This window comes from Indicator indicator, chromosome Z (genome assembly GCF_027791375.1).
Source record: "Indicator indicator isolate 239-I01 chromosome Z, UM_Iind_1.1, whole genome shotgun sequence".
In the NCBI taxonomy this organism is placed as follows: Eukaryota; Metazoa; Chordata; class Aves; order Piciformes; family Indicatoridae; genus Indicator; species Indicator indicator.
In genome coordinates this window covers 26,001,622-26,023,790 of record NC_072053.1, presented here as the reverse complement: position 1 = coordinate 26,023,790, position 22,169 = coordinate 26,001,622, and the positions used below count along the sequence as shown (strand labels likewise).

Sequence of the window (22,169 nt, the reverse complement as noted above, 5' to 3'; positions counted from 1 at the left end):
TTCAGACTATGCAATTTAAACTCACAATTTACTTTGTAGACAATACAATGGTTTTAATGAGATTGCCTGAGAAAGTAGGCTAGCCAAGATTACACATGCACTCTCTGCTCTGTACACTCATCACATTATCCTCCATCATCAACCCATTATCTGCTGATAGACAATTAATTTCTTCACAGTACTGCAGTGTGGACAACTGTTGTGATTACTACTATGTATTCGCTATAAATAAACGGTCCCAAAGTTTCATGAATTTGATACATGATATGCACAAAATTAATGACTTTTATTAATACCCTTCTAATCCTTATAGCTATAACAGAAAGTTTGAAAATGTGAAATGCTAAAACAAGTTAACTAGAAGAGGAAAACAATGTATCTATTTTCTACTAACTCCCCAAATTCTTGTGCTTCTGAGGTCAAATTAGTACTAGAATAACAGCAAGTTTTCTTCTTAAAAACAAAACTAGAGGAATCAAGAGAACCTAGATGGGACAGACTAGTTAGAAATAAGAAGGAAGTGACTCCATATAGCAGGGAACAGACCTGAAGACCTTATCAACAAAGGATGTTTTAGATGCTAAATATTACATACTCAATGGAGTAAGTTAATGGAGGACAGTACCTGTGTTCATTTTGAGTCCTCACTACAAGAAAGACTTTGAGGTTCTGGAACGGGTCCAGAGAAGGATAAAAAGGCTGACCACGAGTCTAGAGAACATGTCTTCTGAGGAGTGGCTGAGGGAACTGGGGTGGTTTAGTTTGGAGAAAAGGAGGCTCAGAGATGACCTCATTGCTTTCTATAACTACCTGAAAAGAGGTTGTAGTGAGTTGGGTGTTGGCCTGTTCTCCCATGTACCAGGTGACAGGATGAGAGGAAATGGCCTCAAGAAGCACCAGGAGAGGTTTAGGTTGTACATTAGGAAAAAAAAATTCCATTGAAAGGGTTGTCAAGCACTGGGACAGGCTGCTTAGGGATGCTGTTGAATCACCATCCTTGGAAGTATTTAAAGGATGTGTAGACACAGTCAGTGCTCAGGGACATAGTTTAATACTTGGTAGTGTTAGGTTACCGGCTGGACTTGATCTTAAAGGTCTTTTCCAGCCCAAATGACTGTATGCTAGAATAAAACCACAGCAGGTTACAAAACATAGAGAACGCACATCTGGTTATCCAGAAATATTTGGGAACTGGAAGAGGAATATTATATATGCTTATTCAGATGTTTTTTCCCTCTAGCTATTGCTCTACATACAGTCATGCAGACATTATACTGTACAACACATGATTTCACATGGCTGTTCTTTTGCCTTCTTGTGTTCCTATTCTATTTTAGTCAGAAATCAAGTCTTTGAAGCTGGACTGCATACACAAACCATGTGGTACATTTTAATATGCAAATGTATTATGTGACCATCTGTGGCTTCCATGTGCTATGAAACATCATTAGGATAATGTTTTTGAATAAAAGTAAGGGTCATGATAAGCAGTATATGATTAACGTAAAATAATTAATAGATTTTAAGTATCTTATTAAATTTTCCACATGTTCTCTTAAATGAAATTTTACTAATCAAAGACACGTTCAAATCTGCAGATCATAAATAGAAAACAGGAGTTTACTGTGACCCACATTACACTGCTAGCTAACAGCAACATACTGATTTATGGCAATATAGCTTTCATGTTTTGTTTCATTTTTTTAGCACAAAAAAAATTGTACATGAGGTGACAATTCAAAACATTTAAAAACATCATTGATTGTGACTGGGAAAATTATACTTTGTATTAATAACAATATCTAGCTTACTCTCTTCCAAACTTCCATTTTTCTAAGATGCATGCATTCTCATCTGTTTCTAGTGAAGAGTATATGAATTAAAAGACTATTGGCAGAAGCACTGGAAAAAGAAGAGCTACAGGGAAGTTGGAGAGGAGTCTTTTGAGAATCATGGGGATTAAGGAGAAGAAAAAAGATCTTTTGTTTTGTAAGGTACATAGTATTTGACTATATACTCATTCACAATTAGTGTAGGTAAATTATATAAAGATTTTGAATTGTTTCATCTTCTGTTAAAGAGAAGACTAAAAATACAGTTCAGCAATGTAGAATATAAATATTTATCAAAGGATTAAACTGAAGTTACATCTTTCAACTTCTTGTTTTAAAAGAAATGAGGCACTGCAGAAAACCTGCGACCATGCCTCCCTCACTACCAGTTTCAACTTTGGAGAACACTAGATGATGCATGTGGCATTCTTTGCTGAGCACAGTTTGTACCTATACGTGAAAGGTTACCACTGAGTCACCAAGACAACAACCCAAATATTTCTTTTGCAGACCTAGAGTAGTAGCTCACAGTTGTCCAGTAGCCACTAATGATTTTTTTTTTCTGTTTTACTTAATGAGATCTTTTGAGCAAAAGTTTGTGCTGGCTGCCTGGCTGCCTCTGAACTGTGCAAGACGACATTTCAAACCAAGCAGAAATGTTTTGCAAGAGCATGCACAACTGGAAAATACTGGGAAACTCGAAAAAAATGTATTAGCAGGAAAAAATCAGGCTGTTTCCATTCTGGAAAATAGAAGACCATAGTGAAGTTTGAGCTGAAGATTAAAATAGTTTATGAAATTCTCATATACCTGGACTGCTTGAAAACAAAACCCACCTCAACCAAAACCCCACACAAACAAACAAATAAAACCTGCTTTAATGTCTTGTACAGCAAATTAAAATAAATAATGCTGTAAGCATATTTTAAAGATTTGCAATCAACACAGCAGTACAATTACGCAACAGAACAGTGCATCCAATGAAAATGTACTGAAATCCAAGTGATATTAGAAAGGATGCCCTAGTTTATAAGGCAATAACTGAATGCCTTTAGAAGTAAATGCTGACAATGGAAAAGACTACCTGTGTCTGTTGTGGTCTTAGAAAACATACCAAGCAAACTGTGTAAAAGAAAGCAATTGAGGTGCTGGTGACAGTTACTCAGTGAGGGAAGGACTGGAGACACTGTCTTGGCCTCCCACAAAATCTCATTTACAAAACATTGGCAAATAGTATCACTCTCTGTAATTAGAGCTCTTTCACTTGAGGAAATTGATACCACTGTATGTTGACCTGCAAGTCTGTGCTGCTGCTCCAGCTAGCTAGAATCAAGCCAGAAGCAGAGAAGAAACTCTGCATCCTTCAGTAAGTGAGGCATTGAGCCTCAGCAAATAAAACCTAAAAGCTGCATCTTTTCACTCATTAACACAAGTCTGTGGACTTGGGCTCACGGCTGAACTACATCTGGCCAGTAGCAAGGGAAGATTAAACATGCATCTGCTCACAAAGACATACCTATCAAAATGCTGTTTGCCAACTTATGGGTCAAACACGTGACAGTGGATTTGTTGACGGATAAGGAAATGGCAGAATCTTCAATTTTTGTTGTTTTTTTTTTCTTAATTTGTAATAATGTCACTTCAAAATTGTAGTCTTATCTTGTTAAAAAGAAGTGAAGAAAATAACAAAAGTGTGGTACAAATGCCATCTGTGAGGTTTGGGGCCACAGCCTTTTGGCCTGCTGCATTCAGTTCTGGATGGCTAAATATCAGTAGATTCCAAATAAAGATGTTCATTGAAAAAAAACTGTCAACTTCTGAAACTTTTTCAATACTACTTAAATCAAGCCTTTTATTTTTCAGGGCTACAGAAGAACTTTTGTATAATTTGGCCTCCAGCATTTTTTTTCTTTAAATTTTAACCTTTGAAGAACAAAATACTGAGTTTCTGGAATGGGACCAAATAATCTTAAAAAAAAGGACCTCTTATTAAAAGTAGAATAATATTCCCAAAAGACGAAGAAATATATATTTGAAAGTGGGTCCTGATTCAGTAGCCACATGCTTTTCAAAACCAATTAAATGCTTTCTACAACCCATTACATAAAGCTTCCTTTGTTGGCTTTGTACTGAATACTTTGTACTGGAAAATAGCTCTATAATGTCATGTCAAGCCTGAAAATATACTGAATCAACACTTTGTAATGTAGTCCTAACTGAGCAACGCTATGCAATAGGCAAAGCTTTTGGAAATACAATAGCAGAGACAATGAATGTCTGCTCCACTCAGTCGACAGTCTTCACAATAAACTGTTTCGTTCAAAGTTTGGAAAGTAGTCTTCTCATCAGCACAATTCTTCTTAGCATTTTGCAGTTTCTCACAGAGGAGGGAAAAAGCATTAGAAGTATGCAGTCACATACTGAAAACTCTGTGAGGTCAGCTACTAGACTTGTACAGATATACAGAGGCTTTGCAAATTTAACAGCTTGATGAAATTGAAACAACTCCTAGAAAATCTCAGGGATCTCCAGTCCGTCTCCTGGATGCAGTTCTCCCATCTCCATTCAAGTCCCTACAATGTTTGTGATCCCATTCACCTTTGCTATCAAAGAACATTTTTTCCTTTTGTTCCCAACCATCTAGCTTTATCTATAAGTCCCTAGGACCCTTAATTGCTTGATCTTGCTTGTGTTTGGTTTTATGGTCATCTATTATTAAGTCAGATTTCACACAGAAAACTTCATTAAAATGAATATTTATGTTAATTTCTGAAATATCAGAAGCTTAAAGAGGAAAAGGATCAAGAGATTACTTTTGTGAGAAAAACACACAAAACACCAAACCACAAAAAACCTCAAACAAAACAAAACCCCCAAACAACACGCAAAGCAAAACAAAACCCCACCCCCCAAAACAAACGAACAAACCAACCAACCCAAACAAGGACTCCTTAACCTAAAGAAAAAGATTACACAATGCTCGCCAGTACTGCTCATGGACCTGTAGATTTTTCTTTGCACAAAATTCCTCTATGTTGATTAGAAAGAGTCAAGAATGATGCTTCAGGTGGTTTTCTACAAGCTTTCTACTTGCTAAATTATGCTGAATCCCACTTTTGCAGGCTGATGTGTTGCTGCTGTAAGGTTTCCACTGAGTAGCCTTGTCAAAACCAGCATGGTAAGCCAGGAACAGCTATTGTTGCAGGAAATCCACATTAAAATCCTTATCAAGGCCCAAGGTCACTTATTCCATTGTGATTTTTCATTTGACTTCACATTGTTAACTAAACTACTTTACCTACCTTAGCTAGCACACTTTATGTAGTTCCAACTAGCTTTATTGCTCTTAGGCTACATGAAAGGCCAAGTAGGTCCAGTAAGAATCTTAGTGTCTTTCTAACAAGCATAATGCTAATTGAGTATCCAAAGCATTATAATTTCTACCACGTGAAATAATTTCTAAAAATGTCTAAGTATTTTTTCCCAATTTCCTAAGAAATTAAAATCTGTAACGCTTGCTAAATGGAAGGAAACCCACTCTTTTTCATTCTGAAGCAAGTAGCTCCCGTATCTTTTCTAGCTCATTATATAATCACACATATCACCTTCAAGCAACAGTTTCTGCCTGTGATTCAATCCAAAGGCATGGCTGGATTGTGCAATAGATAGCACAACTTGTTAAGAACACCAACCCATCACTACCTGGCTAAAAAAATTTGTTATGATCATCCTTACTTAGCACTACTATATTACAGTTAATAATAGTTATCTTAAATGCCTCTTTGAATCAGAGGTGTACTTTACAATATCACAAGTTGAAGCTCATGACAAAAACATCTGAAAACTTGTAGAAATATATCGGGAATTTTGAGGCAGAGATGTCAGTGTAGTATGTGATTAACAGTAAGTGTCATGCCTATTCTCCATCCAAAGGAGGTTTATTTTGAGAAGATGGAGACTGTTGACACTTCTCATTATGAAACACTGGCTACACCTCTCATAATTTCAGTATACAAATAATGAGCACCACGAACTCATTACTCTGGCAAATCCTGTGAGCTGGAGGAAATTACTACCTGTCAGTGTTCAAATGGGAATTGCAAATGCCATTGTCTAAATATTTTTAATTTTCTTTCAGATCTATGTTTTATTCTTGTGTTTTCCCTTCTCAGCTAGCAAGTTATATTTGAAAAATAAAACAAAAATATTATGTCAAAAAATTAGAGAAAACCACAAAACACTGACAAATGAATTTACTTCTGAGGGTGGATATATTGCCACTACAGTGTTATTTACACATTATAAAGTCTACGTTCCTTTAAAAGACTGTGAATCATAGCACAGGAAAAAAAACCAAACAAACCAAAAATCAAAAACCAAACAAACCAAAAACCAAAACCCAAATTGCCCATCTGCTCAGTCTACACTTCAATCTACCCCATCAAAAAATAACCATGAAGAAGATGCCCTAGGACAGAAATTCCAAAATTCCTTTTGAATGTTCTGGCAAAAGTGCTAATTTGAGAACTAATACAAAAATGATGCCTAGTTGAACACTCATATTACTATCTCCCTATCAGAATGAAGGACAATTATTACTTTTTCTCCTTCTGCTTTGGTATCATTATTCATTAATTTTTCCCCCTAGTTGTTTTCAGGGATTGTTGGGTAATTTTTCTCAAAGGCATGCAGTCTTAAGGCTATTATCAGAGTGGAAATGCTTTGGTGGCTATAATGGCTTTCTGAAAAGCAGCAGCTTCTTCCATTTCTTTACTTCACAGTGGCTACAAAGTCTTGTCGCTCACTGCCTTATGCTGAACATTACCATTGGCTCACTTTCAAGTGAATCACACAAGAATTCAAGAAAAGAAGAAATCCTCCAACAGGAGTGAAAATATCTTGATATGACCCCTTCACACCCAGCTAGCCAGAGCACCATGGAATTTAAAGGCAAATCACTTTTTTTTTTTTTTTACAAAGAGTACTGTAAAAACATACATAGTCAACACACATACTAAAAGCCCATAGCCCATATTATATATCTACAATATGCACCAATATCAATTCACCTGTGGTCTAATATTTGTATTAAGATCAGTGGAAGGGAAAAAAATGGAACCCTACTAATATCTATCTTTTCCTTTGATCCCATATAACTTAGCTATTCAGTGATTTGGGAAAACAAAAATAACGAACCAGCTAAAAAAATAACAACAAACCCAAAAGCAAGCAGAGAGATTAACTGAGCAAAACTTCTAGAGCCAAGCAGGATGGACGCACTTCAGAATTCAATCTCAAATGTGCATATTAAAAAAAAAAAAATCATCATGCAAACTTTAGTCAAGTTGTAGAGAGAACACTTTTAGTATTATTTCTGGTAATACAGCATCTATGATAATTTTCATTGGAACACCATGGGGAATTCACTTTCTCTGTCTAAGCCATCTTCCAGTACAGAACAAAGGAACTGTTACTTTGCTCTGGCTTCTTATGACATGGCTCCATAAAGAAGAATTCCACGTTTCCCTATTTACAGTATTACTCTGTATTTCAATAGGGACTTCAAAGCTTGTAAACTTCAAACTGCTTCTTATCACAAAGATTTACATTATTTTTCAGACAGACTTATATAAAGTTAACAGGTTCTAGCAAAACATAAATCAAGAGGCTACTTACAAAACTGACCTCTGTTTAAACAGCACAAGGAGATACTACAACAGTTTGAGACGAAAAACCATTTTACAAATATGAGCATCCTAGTAAAGTTTAAACCTCTTTTTTAAATTTTACTGCCTGTGTTCTGAGAGAAGAACTTGAGATATCAACCTAGTGTTGCTAAAAAAAAGTTTAAAGAGGTTTAAAAATACATGACACTGAGCTTAGACTGAAACAAATGAACCAACGTCCAAATAATGCCTCTTTTATATTGCATATGTTAATTCTTTGCAATGAATCAACTGTATTGACAATAATAGTGTCCAAAATGCTTTTAAACACTTTTTCTCCTATCAGTAATGAAAAGACTGCTGCAGTGAGAATACAGTTGATAAGAGATTGTTACAGGCAGTAATGGAAAATAAGTCACATATTTGTTGAAATGCTGGAATTCCACCATGAATGGTTCCCAGATGCTAGTGCTCTCACAGCACAAGGTCAGACAGAAGTGCCTTGAAATGCCTTCAGGGAGCTCTAGCTCCATCCTGAAGAGTAGGAGGCAGCAGGCACTGCCTGTTTGCACAGATTAGTCCTGATTTACCAGCAAAATCTTGAGCCTGTCTGAAGCTAGGATTAGCATTGAGTTATAGTATCAGCTCTCTACCAAGACATATAGAGCTTTTCTGGTTTGAAACTTACGACTGCTCACTAGTAAAAGGGAAGATAATCCTCAGCCATGCCGTTTCCTTACATCTGCCTATGAATTGGTAGCAGTGGTTTAGAAATCTTACCCACCACTTGACAGTTTAAATAACATGGCTCCATGATAGGATACAGTGTACATTTTTAACTGAGAAATCCAAGTAAAACAATGCAGGACAGCAAATGACCACAGTGGTCATGAAAATCAAATATTCCATGAACCTAACCCACCACAAAATAGCTCCTTAATCTAGAAAAGCCCGTTTGCTTCCACAGCTTTTACTCATCTTATGGTCTAACACAAGCACAAGGACTTTCATAGGCTCATTCTTTTATATGTTAATAACTAACATCCACTCAACTTGCAAGGTGGGCATAATTTACAGGCAACAGACAAAACTGAACTTTCTGTAAATGGACTCAGGTACCAGTAAGTCAGGAAGTAGCATGCAGTATTCATCTGTGGTCATAAAAAAACAAACAAACAAACAAAACCAACAAAGCCAAAATGGGAGCTTCACATTGATACTGCTCAGCTGAAATCAAAATGAAAGATACCCCTCTAGTGTATGTTAGAAAGCTACATCCCGAAATAATCATGTTCACAGTGTAATACGATCAAGATCAGTGCCTCTAGCATTGTCATTACAAAGTGCAGTTTTGGAAACAATTTTAAAAATTGCAGTAACTGTTTATGGGGATTTAGTATTAATTTTTATGTGCTGTATTTGTATCATCGAGATCTTTCTTTCCAACTAAAAAGTTAACAAACTCTTCAAAAGCCAGTATAGCACCATGAATTATCAATTCTGAATAGCAATGCACTGAAAACTTCAGCATAACGATATACCTCTTCAACCACATCTAATTATTTTTAAAGATACACTGAAGTACAAGCATCTCTTGCTGTATTGTTGGTATAGTGATTTTACTGGTAAAAAAGTTGAAACCCTATGGAATTAATTCCAAAACTTTTCACTGCAAATGTTCTTTTTTACTGGTTAATAAACAATTCAGGGAAATTTGGAACTAGCCATGAAGAGATTGTAAGAGGAAGGTTTGTTTCCCCCCCAAAAAAACTAAAGCTGGACTCCAGAGGTAGAAAAACATCCTGTTTTTTAGATGCTGTTTAAGATAGAGCTTTCTAAATGGATTACTGGCGCTAACAACTTACACTTCCTACCCCCAGCAAATGAAATACACCCATGATTTTAGGATATCTGTCTGTCCCAGGCCTGTTCAGAACATACTTTGGTGTTACCAGGACTTCCATAAAGAACCTGTTACTCTTTATTTCGAACATCTGCATCAGTTTTGCAGAAGTACCATGGAAGCTTATCAGGAAATATTATTTTCTTGTGTAGATGCCACTTGTCTAGGCTAAATAGAAGTTTTAAAAGTTCTGTTGCTATTTAAGAGTGACTCAGTCTTCTAAAGTCAACGGGAACTGTGAGTTTTAAATAAGGACCTCCTAAAAAAGGCACAAATGAACCTCATGTGTTGTACCTTATGTCCCACAATACTCCTTTTGCAAGTACATGCTGGCTTATCATAGCATTAATATCAGCTTTATGTAAGTAGCACTGAAATTCCAGGTTCAGCAGCAGAGAGTGGCAAAGTATCACCCTCCAGCTTCTCCTTACAGACCAATAACGAGGCAGTGCAGGAGTGCTGATGCTGCGCTGCTCTCTTTTCATACTTCTTTGGTCTATAGCTCTTTGGATACTGCAGTTTCCTTTGTCTGAAACAGACTGTGCCAATAAATAGAGGACCAACTCACAGCAAGTCACTTCAGAATCACTGGACAAAACATGCTTTCTAAAGGAAAATACATTTACTTATCAACAACTTCAGTCTGATGCCTATTTACAAACAAAACACTCAAAAATTATTTGTAATAGATCTTTAAAGCTCCTGGAGAACATCAAACTGTCAGAGATCAAAAGCAAATGACTCATTAAATCTATATCAAGTACTTAATCTAAACATTTTTGCATCATCAATTCAGATGGCTAATTTGTGTCTGACAGGAGGTATTGTGGTGAGTCTATCAAGATGTGGTGCAAACACCCACATACACACACAAAGAATTTGACTGGTGTGAATGGGGTAACAGCATGCTCTGCTAAAATACCAGCAGCAAGTGCTGTAGGGTACCGGATGACTGAACAGATTCCTGTCTATTGCTGGCAACTACATAATATTTTTCAGGGTAAACAAATTCCATGTAAAAGTGAACTTTTACTCTGATTCTTCTGACTGGAAGGCTGTTCCAACTTTTTATTTCTCTAGCAAGAGGAAACTTCTGCTCTCTAATATTTACTTCTTGCCAGTTCTTATGCCAAAATAAAAGTGCATAAGCTAAGGAAAAAGTAGTTTAAAAAGTGTTCTAGAAGTAAAAATTTCAATTTCAAAATATTACTGCCTAAAGCCCAAAACATTTTTCAGTGACTTCAATACTCTCCCCTGAAGAAAAAAAAACCAAACTATTATAAATTTATATAATCTATTTAGGCTATAAAGACAAATCTTCAAAATTAGGAGAGGTTAGACTCACAGTTGTCAGCATTAATTGTCAACATTATGTTTGTTCTTTCTGAATACTTAATAAGGACTTTTGTGTCATAACAAAAATACACAGAACCATGCAAGTAGACTTGGATAAAACATACAGATAGCTTACAATTGCTTAAGATGTGTTTGACTGTGTCTTAATACTTTTAATAACTGACTTCTGAGGCTTTCAAAAGAAAAAAATCTAAAAACTTGCCATTTAACTGTCTTGACTTACTAGTCTGGTTAGCTTAAAAAATACTGCTTTAGTTGAAACAATATGAAACACTGTTAAAAAACAACCAACAAAAACCCAAACCAACAAACTTTTAAACATTTTTTTTTCCTCAGGCTTTTTCTTACTGTTTACTCTTACTAAGTATCCTTTCAGAAACTTTAGAAGGTGTATTTCCATCAGTTTCTGTTTATTTTTTTAAATGTCTGACTAGAAATTTTTCCTCTGCTTATTAGGCCAATTGCCAATGCAACACATTGAGGTGTTTGTTTCGCAAAGCACTACATTCTACTTTTGAAAAAGAAGGCAGCTTTCAGACAGGTATGAAAGGAAACCACAGTCTTTCACAGGCCTCGGCTACAGCAGTGACTCCACATGTGACACTTATGTAGCAGACTGGTCAGAAGTTAGTTATTCTGTAGTGACAAACTTAGCACGATCTCAATATTTCAAGTCTCAGCCTCAGAGCTCCTCACTCTTGCAGTAGTCTCCCTACTGCAGCTCTCTTTGAGGAAGAAGTTGCATGCCCAACACAGCATCTCATGTTTTCCATTGAACCATAACTTTTCATCTTTCCTCATGGCTCTGGAACTTGGAAAAGTTCCCTTAGGAGGCAGCTGCTCCCTTTCTGCCTCTCAACACTGTTGTTACAGCAGCTCCTAGGTACAATCTTGGAGGAAGGACAGCTGCTGCTGCAGGAGGCAATGGTGGTCCTGGCAGACAGCTAATGTTCTCCGAGCACCATTACCTTATGAAGGTCTATTTCAGCTTCTCTCAGCCTTTCTAGCACAGAACAGCAATTTATACTGAGGAGAGGAATAAATTGAGAGAAATAATCCTCTTTACCAGAGGGAATGTAAGTAGTATTATGGCAAATATGTGGCCAAGATAGACAAATGGAATTAATTTCTCAGTACTAAATACTTGAAGTTGCTAGGCTGAATGCTACAGGTCAAACTAAATATAATTATCTCTGAAAGCTGCAGCAGGTTTTGCTGAAGTCTCAAAACCACTGAAGGAGACACTCATGAGCATTTGAAAACCGCTAGACATGCTAATGGTAACACTTGCTACCAAGCTCCTCTTACCATAAATAAACCTTTAGGCCTATAGGTAACTTGTTCCTTCACCTACGAAAGCAACTATGACCTAGGAGCTGTTAGTTATTTTTTACACAAAGATACCAGTTTCTATGAGGATACTGCATACACAGATACATATCGTTCTGAAGTCCTTTCAGTAAGAAACCTATGTTCTAAGTGAATGTCTAAGAGTTTGTATTAAGACTTCATGGGAAAGAATCTGCCTTCAAAAGTAGATTTGCTTGCCTTACACCAGGTGTAAAATCTTTTTGAAACACAGAACCCTACTCAGGGCTTTTTTTTTGAAATGTGAAAACCACAGCTGGAGTGTATTAAGTAGGAACAGTCCCAGCTTTCACTTACTTTCTTGTCCCATTCAAATTAGAAATCCAAAAACTGTCTCCCATACCTTAAGAGATATACTTAAGTCAGTTGTGGTTTAGTTATCTTGACCAAAATATAAAAATATTTGCTTATACAATGCAGAATCATACTCACCAAAGACACTGGCAGAAAAGGGAACATCTATACCCCAGTGTTAACAATTAAACAGAAGAGTCTTCAGCTTAGTATCATCTGTCCCATATGACTTAAACCCCTAGCTTCTTTCTTTGCTCTTTGAGTCTTGGCTTTGATTAAAAATTCCATTTTGGACCAGAGAAACAACTTCCCATCAAGTCTGGTATTTACATTCCTTAAAAGGAGGACTGGTTTCAACTAATTAATATTCCCTAATGGAACAACTATTTTGTCAGAGGATTCATGATGATCTCTAATTTGACTTCTAAGTAATTATTATTACAGCATGAGAGCAATTACATTAGCTGTGAACATAGCGTTTCCCAAAAAAGAGGGCAATAACTTAGAGACTGATACAGCAAATTCTCACAAGAGCTGGCAAGGCTTGAAAGCTACTGCTTCACATTGCATTTCCCAAAAGACACTGACTTGGAAGCAGACTGCTCTGGTATCAGCCCTCCCCTTTCTTGTACAGCCCTCAAGTGGGACAAGAGGAAGAATTATTTTCAGGCAACAGCATAAACAAGCATGATTTCAGAGACCTTTTCCTCACACTCTATTTCAGGCTAAGACACTTTAAGAGACTTTCTTCTTTCATAGAAAACTACACTGCATTTCTAAAACTATCAATTTCAGAGGTTTAGGGAGAACATGCACTACAGTTTGGCTGTTAGACTGGACAGATGCTTTTATATTCTGTATATGCAAGAATTTATTCTCCAAAGTCAATGCCCTACTTGAGTCAAGCATAAAAAACGTGGCTGGGCTAAACATTGTACTTATTAAGCAAGTCTTTGGGCAACTGTCATGCAAGAAGCTCCACATCCTATGTTTACTTATTCCACTGCTGAGAAATCCCAGCCTCAACTCATGTCAGAGCCACATCTATATCATTCCCCACATTAGCACTGCTTGAAGAAGGAACTTTTTTTTTAAATTAACCTGAACCAGCTCAGCTGCAGCTAGCTCTACATTTTCAGAAGTCCATTCTAAAATAAACATTTTAACTTTAGCTTAGGATAAAATAATAAGTAACTGGTAAGAAAGACTGATCTATCAGAGAGCAAGAAAATAAATTCAAGCCTGAAGTTTTGCCTCTTGTAGAAAGTACTTAGGTAGTATTCTGACATAATTCCTTCATTTTTTATGTCTTGCAGAAATTTCAGGTTTGTATTATGCACACAAAACCTTCTAATTGCAGGTTCATATTTTAGAAGTTGCCTTAGATCTTTTGTAGAAGTGCTATACCACACACTGCACAAATGTGGCATAGATAAAATAGCAGCATAAACATTCAGAGAATATGTTTTTTTTTTTTTCTGCAAAACTAGACATCTATTCCTTTAGGAAGCAGGTTGAGAGAAAAATGAATGGACCACATGACCAAAAAAAAGACCCCATCTTTTATCCTCACTGTGCCTTTATGAAACTGAGCACTCTTTCTGGATGGATAATGCACATTTCAGAAGGAAGTTAGAGATGCTTAAGCTTTAAGTCAGTCAAGCGAGAATGTGGCCTTCATAGAAAAATGCAAACCAAAGTCAGCAGCTCAGAAGTTCAACTAAAAAAATTTCAATGGGCAAGTAAGATAATTTTACTATTCTGGACAACTTAACCTTTGAGTGAACAGTAGCAAAAGAAAATTACTTCAGACATTTATGTTGCTTTAAAACCACCATGCTAGCTACATCACAAATTAAGCTGAAGGGTTGTCACACTGGTGGTGAGGGAGCCAAAACATCACTTGTTATCAGTATTTTACTCACATAATGTACAAGGTTAACAAAAGGTGTTCCCTAGCTCAAATACTGTTAAATGCTTTAGCTTTACTGAAAGACTGACCTTTGATCTTGCATTGTTGCATTGGCCTCTGTTTTGTACTAAACTTTATTTAGTAAGCAACAACCAAAAAACTTTACATTACTGGATTTAAATGCCAAATGTGATAAAAATAAACTGGGGCCTGCTTCAAAGTATGAGCTTGCAAGAGAGGTTTTATGACTGAAATTAATGAATTTATTTGAATCTTTGAAGAGTGCTGCAGGGTTCAGGATCAAGCTGGTTTCATGATACTTTTTAAAACGTTCTTCCCACCAAACACTGCAAACATGTATTCATTTATTTTGAAACCTGAGAAACTGGAAGATAATGCTACTAATTCAAAGAATTGGGCCAGAATGTAACAGAAACTGAGACACTGTTCAAAATTACTGAATACTTTATGGTACAAGAGAACAATTTTCATATTGCTGACAGTGTTTAGCTCATGTATAATTCCAAACACATAAAAAATATTCCCATGGCCCTTGCACTTACTTCATCTGCAGATAACGTACATTTTCTTGGTGTATTACCTATACACAGACACTAAGCTCTGTGTTAAGCAAGGATATTTGTCAATACTTTTCATGTATTCAAGATTGCTTTAAAAGATATTAGCAACCTTGGAACTTTGCCACGTCAAGCATCTGCAACTACAGAACAGTCTACTTTCAATACCAAGCCCTTAAGCTGTTTCCTAAAACAGGATGCATTTGTCTACACAGTGATTGTATATTTATTTTACTACAAAAATGCTTACCCCCCACAAAAAAAAAAAAAATCCCACCCTTCCATACTCTGAGCAACTAGATATTTCCTTCAGAAACTTCCTTTCACTATAGCAATAACCATAAAGAAGAAAAATACTCATAAATCGTAGTTAGTGCAGAATGTTAATTCTAAGTGAGTTCAGCGTATCATTATGAATACCTCACCAGATGTTTGCCGTTGTATCTTCAAAACACCAAATAAGCAGCAAAACAGTTCCTCCATTTCCTTAGTGTTATGGTACCATAAGCATAAAACGCAAACTGAGACTTGCCAGTGTAATCTTCTTGTGGTACAGAGACAAAATACTTCACATTTTCTTGTTCAAAACGGAATAACTGGAATTAGTTTGGTCTAATAAAAATAGCAAACCATTCTACAACTGAGGGACAGTTTGATTGGTATCTCAAATTGCTAAAATGTAAATTAATAATTGCCAGATGTACTACAATTCTGAATGTAAGTACAGTTTGTGTACAATTGCAACAAATTTGAATTACTTAGAAGATAAATACTAATATACTAGCTTACCTTAAAGAAATTATCAACTTTGCTTAGAAATTACGAGCCTGTTTAAAGCTGTAATGGCTGCATATATGTATTGAAGTTCAGACTCTACTACCTGTTTCATAGAGGTAACTTCACACACACCAGGAATCAGGATGCTTTCCAGCTTCCAAAGTGTATAATCAGCTTAGGAAGATTTTTTTAAAAGAAAGGAACAGAAATTTTAATTTAACCATGGTATGAGTTCTGGAATTCAACATCACTCAAGACACAAAAGTACAGCTAATTAACACAGTTTATCTATGCAAGCTGACTCTAAAAAGTTGTCTTAATGAGCTTGCTTGTCTTCAGCAAAAGAAGAATCAAAGTGTTCATAAAGTACAGCGCTAATCTAAGTTCCATTAATGCACTGGTTAGACTCCGTGGATGATGGGAAAAGGAAAGATGCCTTTCAACTAACAAGTGTATCTCTGTCAAGTATTTTAGGGTGTTTCAGCTAGCAGCAGGTTGTATCAAATTCACAGGGCTGGCAACCATCAACATATATGAGCATTAAAAATGCTTCTCCTAAAATTCTACTCAGACTAAAAGTTGAAACTTTCAGTTTTTATTTTAAAATTTCCATTGTTATCTCACTTTCAATAGCTTGGAATTCTTCCACAGGTGTGTCGGTGTGAGCTGAAATTCCCCCCCCACCAACAATAACCAGGCTAGCTCAGTCTGGAAGCAAATGAAAAGCTGTATTTACAAGCAGAGTCTAAAATCTACAATGAAATGCAATGAAATACAAATATACAAAATTCACGACATTCACAAATATATACAATCAACAGAAAAAGCACAACCGATCTCCCTTTGCTTCCCCCCAAGGGGACCCTCCCAAAGGGGCCTCTCTCTCCCAGGAGCTTCCCCCCCAGAACCCCCTGGACAGAGAAGCAGAGTTAGTTAAGCAGAAAGTTGTTAACTTAGCTGCCAAGGTCAGTACGTGTTATCTTCAGCCAGAAGAGAAGAAGAAACAGCAACCAGATAGCCCAGCATCTGCCCCCACTGCCGAATGCAGAATGTGCAGAGTGCCCCACTTTGTTTTGGGCAATAGTTCTTAAACATTTCTATCTATCCAATGGAAGTGTTTAGAACAATCGTTATTTTGCTTTCTTACACCCAATAGTGACTTATTTTACATTCTTTCACTTTCTCTGTTCTGAACTTTGCAAGGAAAAATTAAAAAGACAGTTTCAAACCATCACACACAGGCTTCTTAAATTCAAGCCTCTCCCACTCTCCCCCTCCCCTGGCACTGAAAAATTGAACGCTTATTAACACACACAACCTACATCATCAAACTCTGGTTTAAACTGAACGATTCCCTTGAAGGTGTGTCAGAATTGGAAAGCTGTTTCTGCTTCCTCAGCCTAAGTTTTAGTCTCCAGTGAAGCAAAAAAAAAAAAACAAACTTGGTTGCTCTCCATACTTTCAGATCAAATAACTGGGAAAGTAATTTTGGCTTTTACACTTAAGATGAAGTTTAATTTGTAAATCTGTAATCTTCTGTATTTCACCTTCAGCATGGTTTTTAAAGAGGTACATAAAGAGAAAAATTAGCTTAAACTCAATTAAAAGATTCCTCATGGAAACGAGGATCTTAATTCTGTAAGCCTTCTCATAGGCTCAGAGCTGAAACTAAATAATCCCAATGCCATTTTATCAGAACATAACCAGCAAGACACATCACACCTACTAAGCCTTCAGGACAATCTCCCCAGCATTCCAAATAACTGAAATGGGTGCAACGAACTTCACAAATCGTCAATATTATGATGGAAAAAAGTTAATTTAAAGGGTCTGGTTTCTGCAAGATTTATTGATCCCACTCATCTGCCGCATCTTAGGAAGAATGGTGAGTTACTAAGAATATCAAGTATGGTTTTGATAGGCCTCGTGTTAACGAGTTTATATTTATTTCACAACTCTTTTTAAGTATTTGAAGAGGCAGTTTCATGTAATTTTCTCCCTCTTAGTTTATTATCTTTTCATACACATTTAAAAGCACTAAGCTGCCAGTCTGCCCTAATTTGCAGAATGCACAGCTTTGGGCAGTCAGATTAGTTTCTTGTGCTGCTGGAGGTCCAGGGTGTAATTTGCAAAACCAGTCAGTTCCAATGCACGGCATACCAATAAGCACTATTGCAAAACAGATATCCCCATAAGTGTGCTGAGCAGAGCTATATACTGTAAGAAATTAAATTAAAAAAATCAAATTACATGTCATGGCACATATGCACACAGTTATTTAGGAAGGGAGGACATTTAATTTCATTTCAACATGACTTGGAAAACAAACTGTGAAATGATGTCACTGTTATCAATCCTCTTCAGAGCTAGATTCATCTTCCTGGTCAGAGAGGTCAGCCACAGGAAAGCGCAGGATGGCTGCCACCCCTGTCAGCTTGCCAAGCTGTTCTCCAGACACATGAAGGCTGGAGAAAATGCGCACTGTGCCCATGTTCTCCCGTACACTATCTACCAATTTAACATATCGGGCACGTGTTGCCACATCCTGGTGCCGGAAAAGCTCATCACTGATCAGCAAAGTATCAATAGCCATGGCTTCATTGGCCTTCTCCACTTGTTTTAGACCATAAAAAGCCCGGTCAGGCTCATGCTGCAGCAGTTTATAGAAGTCATCTAAGGCTTTGACCTCACCAGCTGCCTTAGTGTCAGAAAGACGGCTAGTTACAGCTGGGTCACACAGGGCTTCTTTCAATGCGTATTTATGTCCCGAGGAAGAGTGCACCTAGAGTAAAAGACGATAATATTGTTTTTTAATAAAAAGGATCATTTTCTTGATTATCTGATCACAAACAGCTTCCACAAATAATACTTATCTTGATAATAACTCAAGGAAGTTATCTCTTGAAACCTACATGATTCTTTCTTTAAAGGATCTCTCCTGCAACCTAGAGCCTAAATTAAACTGTATTTTAAGAAGGGCAGGAAAGCTGTCATAGGCTAGGTTAAAACATGCAAGCCATCACTGACAGTCCCCAAGGCAGAGCCACTAGAAACTGCTGAGAAATTAAGATTTAAGCCTCTTTCTCTTATAGCATTCAAGAAAAGGAAGACCTTGAAGAACAGGTGCAAAAAGCATTAAGTCTTGCACAGCTGCATAGCTACTACACTTGCAAAACTGTGAAGTATATTAAAACTTTTCACATTATCACTTTGCTACAAATGCAAAAGGAGGCTTCTTCATGCAATGTAGCTTCTAAACATTGTGACTGCTAGGTACAGGGACAAGTGCTCCTCTCTGCCACTCAGCCTTTTGCAAGCAGACATTGCATGCTTACTACAATTAAAAAAATTATACAAGTATCCTTATGAAAAGAAACACTTATTTTAGGCTCTGAGTTTGCCAGTTCAATTGACAGGAGAAAAAAACCCAGCCACCCAGTGAGATGACTTAGGAACAGTAAAAAATCCTATGGTCTGCATAACCTTTAACCACAAAATTAACCTACACCATATACAGCTACTGTTTTTTCTTTGTTTGTTTTAAAAACAAAGCAACAACAAAAAACCCCAAACTGTTTTCCAACTTGTACTTCACTCTTAATTTAAAATTAAGCATGCCTTTATTGGGAATTTGAAATATTTAATACTTTTTCTAATCCGTATTAAAGTATCCTACAAAGGAAACATCCCTGTATCTTGCATAATTGAAGTATCCTACAAAGGAACCATCCTTGTATCTTGCATAACGACCTTACATTTTGGGTGTCACAAGAGTAATTTCTCTATGATGCTCAGATAGAAAATTATTTTCTCTAGTAAGTGAATTATTTACCATCACTCTTTTAATTATCTTCTATTCTCACAGTCAGCTCCTAAATCTCCTTTTACCCACTCTGGAGACTGTTTAGCTCCTTACCTGTAGAAATTTGGACTTGTTCTCAAGCAGAAGCTTATTGTCAGTCTTGACTGCCTGTTGGAACATGTAATCACAAAACTGCTCCCTTACAAAGCCTGGGCTGGCCACCAGTACACACTTCACCACCTCAAAGTTGATATGTCGCTGGATGGCTTGCACCACCTGTTCGTAAAACCTCTCCAGGGCCCGGTCGTGCTGACTGCAGTTCCCTCTCCGCTTGCGGGGGATGTTCACCTCCACCTTGGCACGGGTAAGCGTCATGCTGGGAGTGACCAGGCAGACATGAGCTAACCCTTCCTGCATTACCACGGCTGCCACATCGGCACTCCAGGCTGGGTCACAGGCCTGCTCGATGCGCTCCAGCACGACACTGTCCCACTGCTTCTTCGCCAGCGTGAACTGCCGGTTGGGTTCCAGTTCGATGGTGTGGTAGGCTCCCATCTTGACATACTCGTTCTCTTGGATATTAGTGCCCTTGACCCGTAGCTGGCAGGCCTGCGAGTCAAAGTCGATGGCCTTCACACAGAGCGTGAGGGTGGTGCGGATGCGGTTGCTACCCACGCTGCCGGTGGCCGACTCGGTTTGCACCTTCCGGATGGTGGAGGCCCGCAAGCTGTCACCCACCTGCAGCAGGTTGTAGGTGTGCCACATGTCCTCGGGCTCCTCGGGGATGAGCGTCACCTGCCCCGCATTATCTTTTTCCAGGTCTTTCCTCACCAGCTTCATCCTGGCGGCTCCTTGCGCCGCTGCGCCCCTTCGGCTTCCGCTCACCCGCAGCGGCAGTGGCCAGCAGATACACCAGCAGGCCTAGCACCGCAATGAACGACCTTTCCCGAACACTGAACTACTACAGGCCCACGGCGAAACCCCGGCTTAACCTCAGGCTCGGCGAGAACACTCCCCAGAACACTTACCGCGGCCCCTCACCCCTCTAGCTGCGCAAGCTCAGCACTCAGCTGGCCCACGGCGCATGCGCGCAGCCCATTTTAAGTGGCGCTGTCCGGAGACCCACCTCCCCAGCCCTCCCAGCCCCATGCTTGGCACGCATGCGCATGGCCGCTTTCTCCCCGGCAGCTCTGCAGCAATGCCCGGCGCATGCGCGGCGGTGCCAGGCGCTGAAGCAGCTGGTGGAGCAGGATCCCGTGCTGAGGCACGGGAGTTTCCCAGAAGGAAACCTTTTCGAGGGAAACGAGGAGGTAGCCTCGATACACCTGTGTGTGCAAGGCAGGGCAAGAAAGGACTGTAAATGCATCTATGTCCCCGCTACCGCCGGTGCGTGAGGGGCTGGCCCTGTTCTGGCTTGTTAGAAACACCAAACTTGCACAGGTTCCTAACACAGTCCCTCACGTTTGAGATGGGGGGAGGGGGGGAAACCACGCCAAAACAGAAGGTTATGGCTCGAGATCGAGAAGGAGTTGGGAAAGGTATGGCTAAGTAGCCAGTTTTCTGGTTGTGATAAATGAGTACCGTGGTACCTCAGAGTCAGGGCAGCACAAGCAGTACTGATAACTGCTGGTGCGTGAAAGAGGCGTCCAGTCAGACAGTCGTCACCGAGTGACGGTAAAGCCAAACCCAGGCAATTTAAGAACCTGAACCATTAATTTAACATTGCTCTTAAACTGAGCTTCAACTTAAACGTTGTTGCTTAAACTTTCAAGTTACCCTTCAACCTATACTGAAACTTGACCTGCTCCCTGAATCTACCAGTTGGTCAGCACCTGAAAAGGTTCAGAGCTGAGAAGCATGTTTCAAATAAAGCTTGATGTTGACAGATACAAGTAATATGCCTTGCAAAACCACACAGATAAATTCAATTCTATTTTCATGGGAAAGCGACCTGAACACCACACAGCTCAATTTGCAGCTGAGACAGATTTAACAAGCCAGAAATAATATTTTTGTACAAAAATAAAAAAGTCATTATGCAAGTATTACAGCTTATTTTGAAATCATACATGACACTGACCCATTTCAGAATGAACGTTGCAAATTTAGAATGAGAAAAAGAATGACGAACAGAAGAAATGCTTATATGAAGGATGATTCAAAATTGCAAATATTTGAGAAAGTGGGAAAACTAATGTGCTATGATGAGTATGTCAGGGCAGCTGGAACAGATACTGTAAGTTTGGAATGTCTTCCCACTCAGTCTGATAATTGAAAAGCAAGAACACATCTTCATAGAGATGAAAATGGGAAATGGGAAGTGTTAAAAGGTTAAAGAGAGCTTCTGGTTTCTCATAGTTATTTCCTGTTTTAATAAAAAAAAACCTACCAAACCCCCAAACTGACACCCCCAAAACAACCAAAAACCACACTATAGATTATGGAATTTACTGACTTGGAAAGGCTTTGAAGTTAAGGATTTAATGAAATGCAAGGGTACCATGCACAAAAATAATCTGATATTTTCCATTACAGTTGCACATAATAAATTTCTCCCAGGTAGCTAGCACTAATCAGTTACTGTGACAGGACGCTGAACTCAGATCTGGCCTGGTATTGTGCATTCCTTGTCTCCAAGCTTAATACTGATGGAAAAACAACTTTATCAGATATTACATAAT

General features: G+C 38.2%; 2 protein-coding genes across 2 annotated transcripts in view; both read right to left on the bottom strand.

Moving 5' to 3' along the window:
• ITGA1 (integrin subunit alpha 1) overlaps positions 1–22,169 on the bottom strand; it is an 80,679-nt gene that overhangs the window by 54,868 nt on the left and 3,642 nt on the right. The gene's annotated exons all lie outside the window — the stretch shown is intronic.
• On the bottom strand, positions 16,820–20,475 carry PELO (pelota mRNA surveillance and ribosome rescue factor). The gene is made up of 2 exons (XM_054397908.1): positions 19,603–20,475; positions 16,820–18,468 (listed from the first exon to the last, which is right to left on the bottom strand). The coding sequence occupies exons 1-2, from the start codon at positions 20,326–20,328 to the stop codon at positions 18,037–18,039; spliced, it is 1,158 nt and encodes a 385-aa protein (XP_054253883.1). The 5' UTR covers positions 20,329–20,475; the 3' UTR covers positions 16,820–18,036.

Coding starts and splice junctions, on each gene's coding strand:
- PELO (XM_054397908.1), bottom strand. CDS start 20,328: ATGAAGCTGGTGAGGAAAGACCTGGAAAAAGATAATGCGGGGCAGGTG. Junction 18,469..19,602: donor ACAAGTCCAAATTTCTACAG/GTAAGGAGCTAA, acceptor CTTTTACTCTAG/GTGCACTCTTCCTCGGGACA.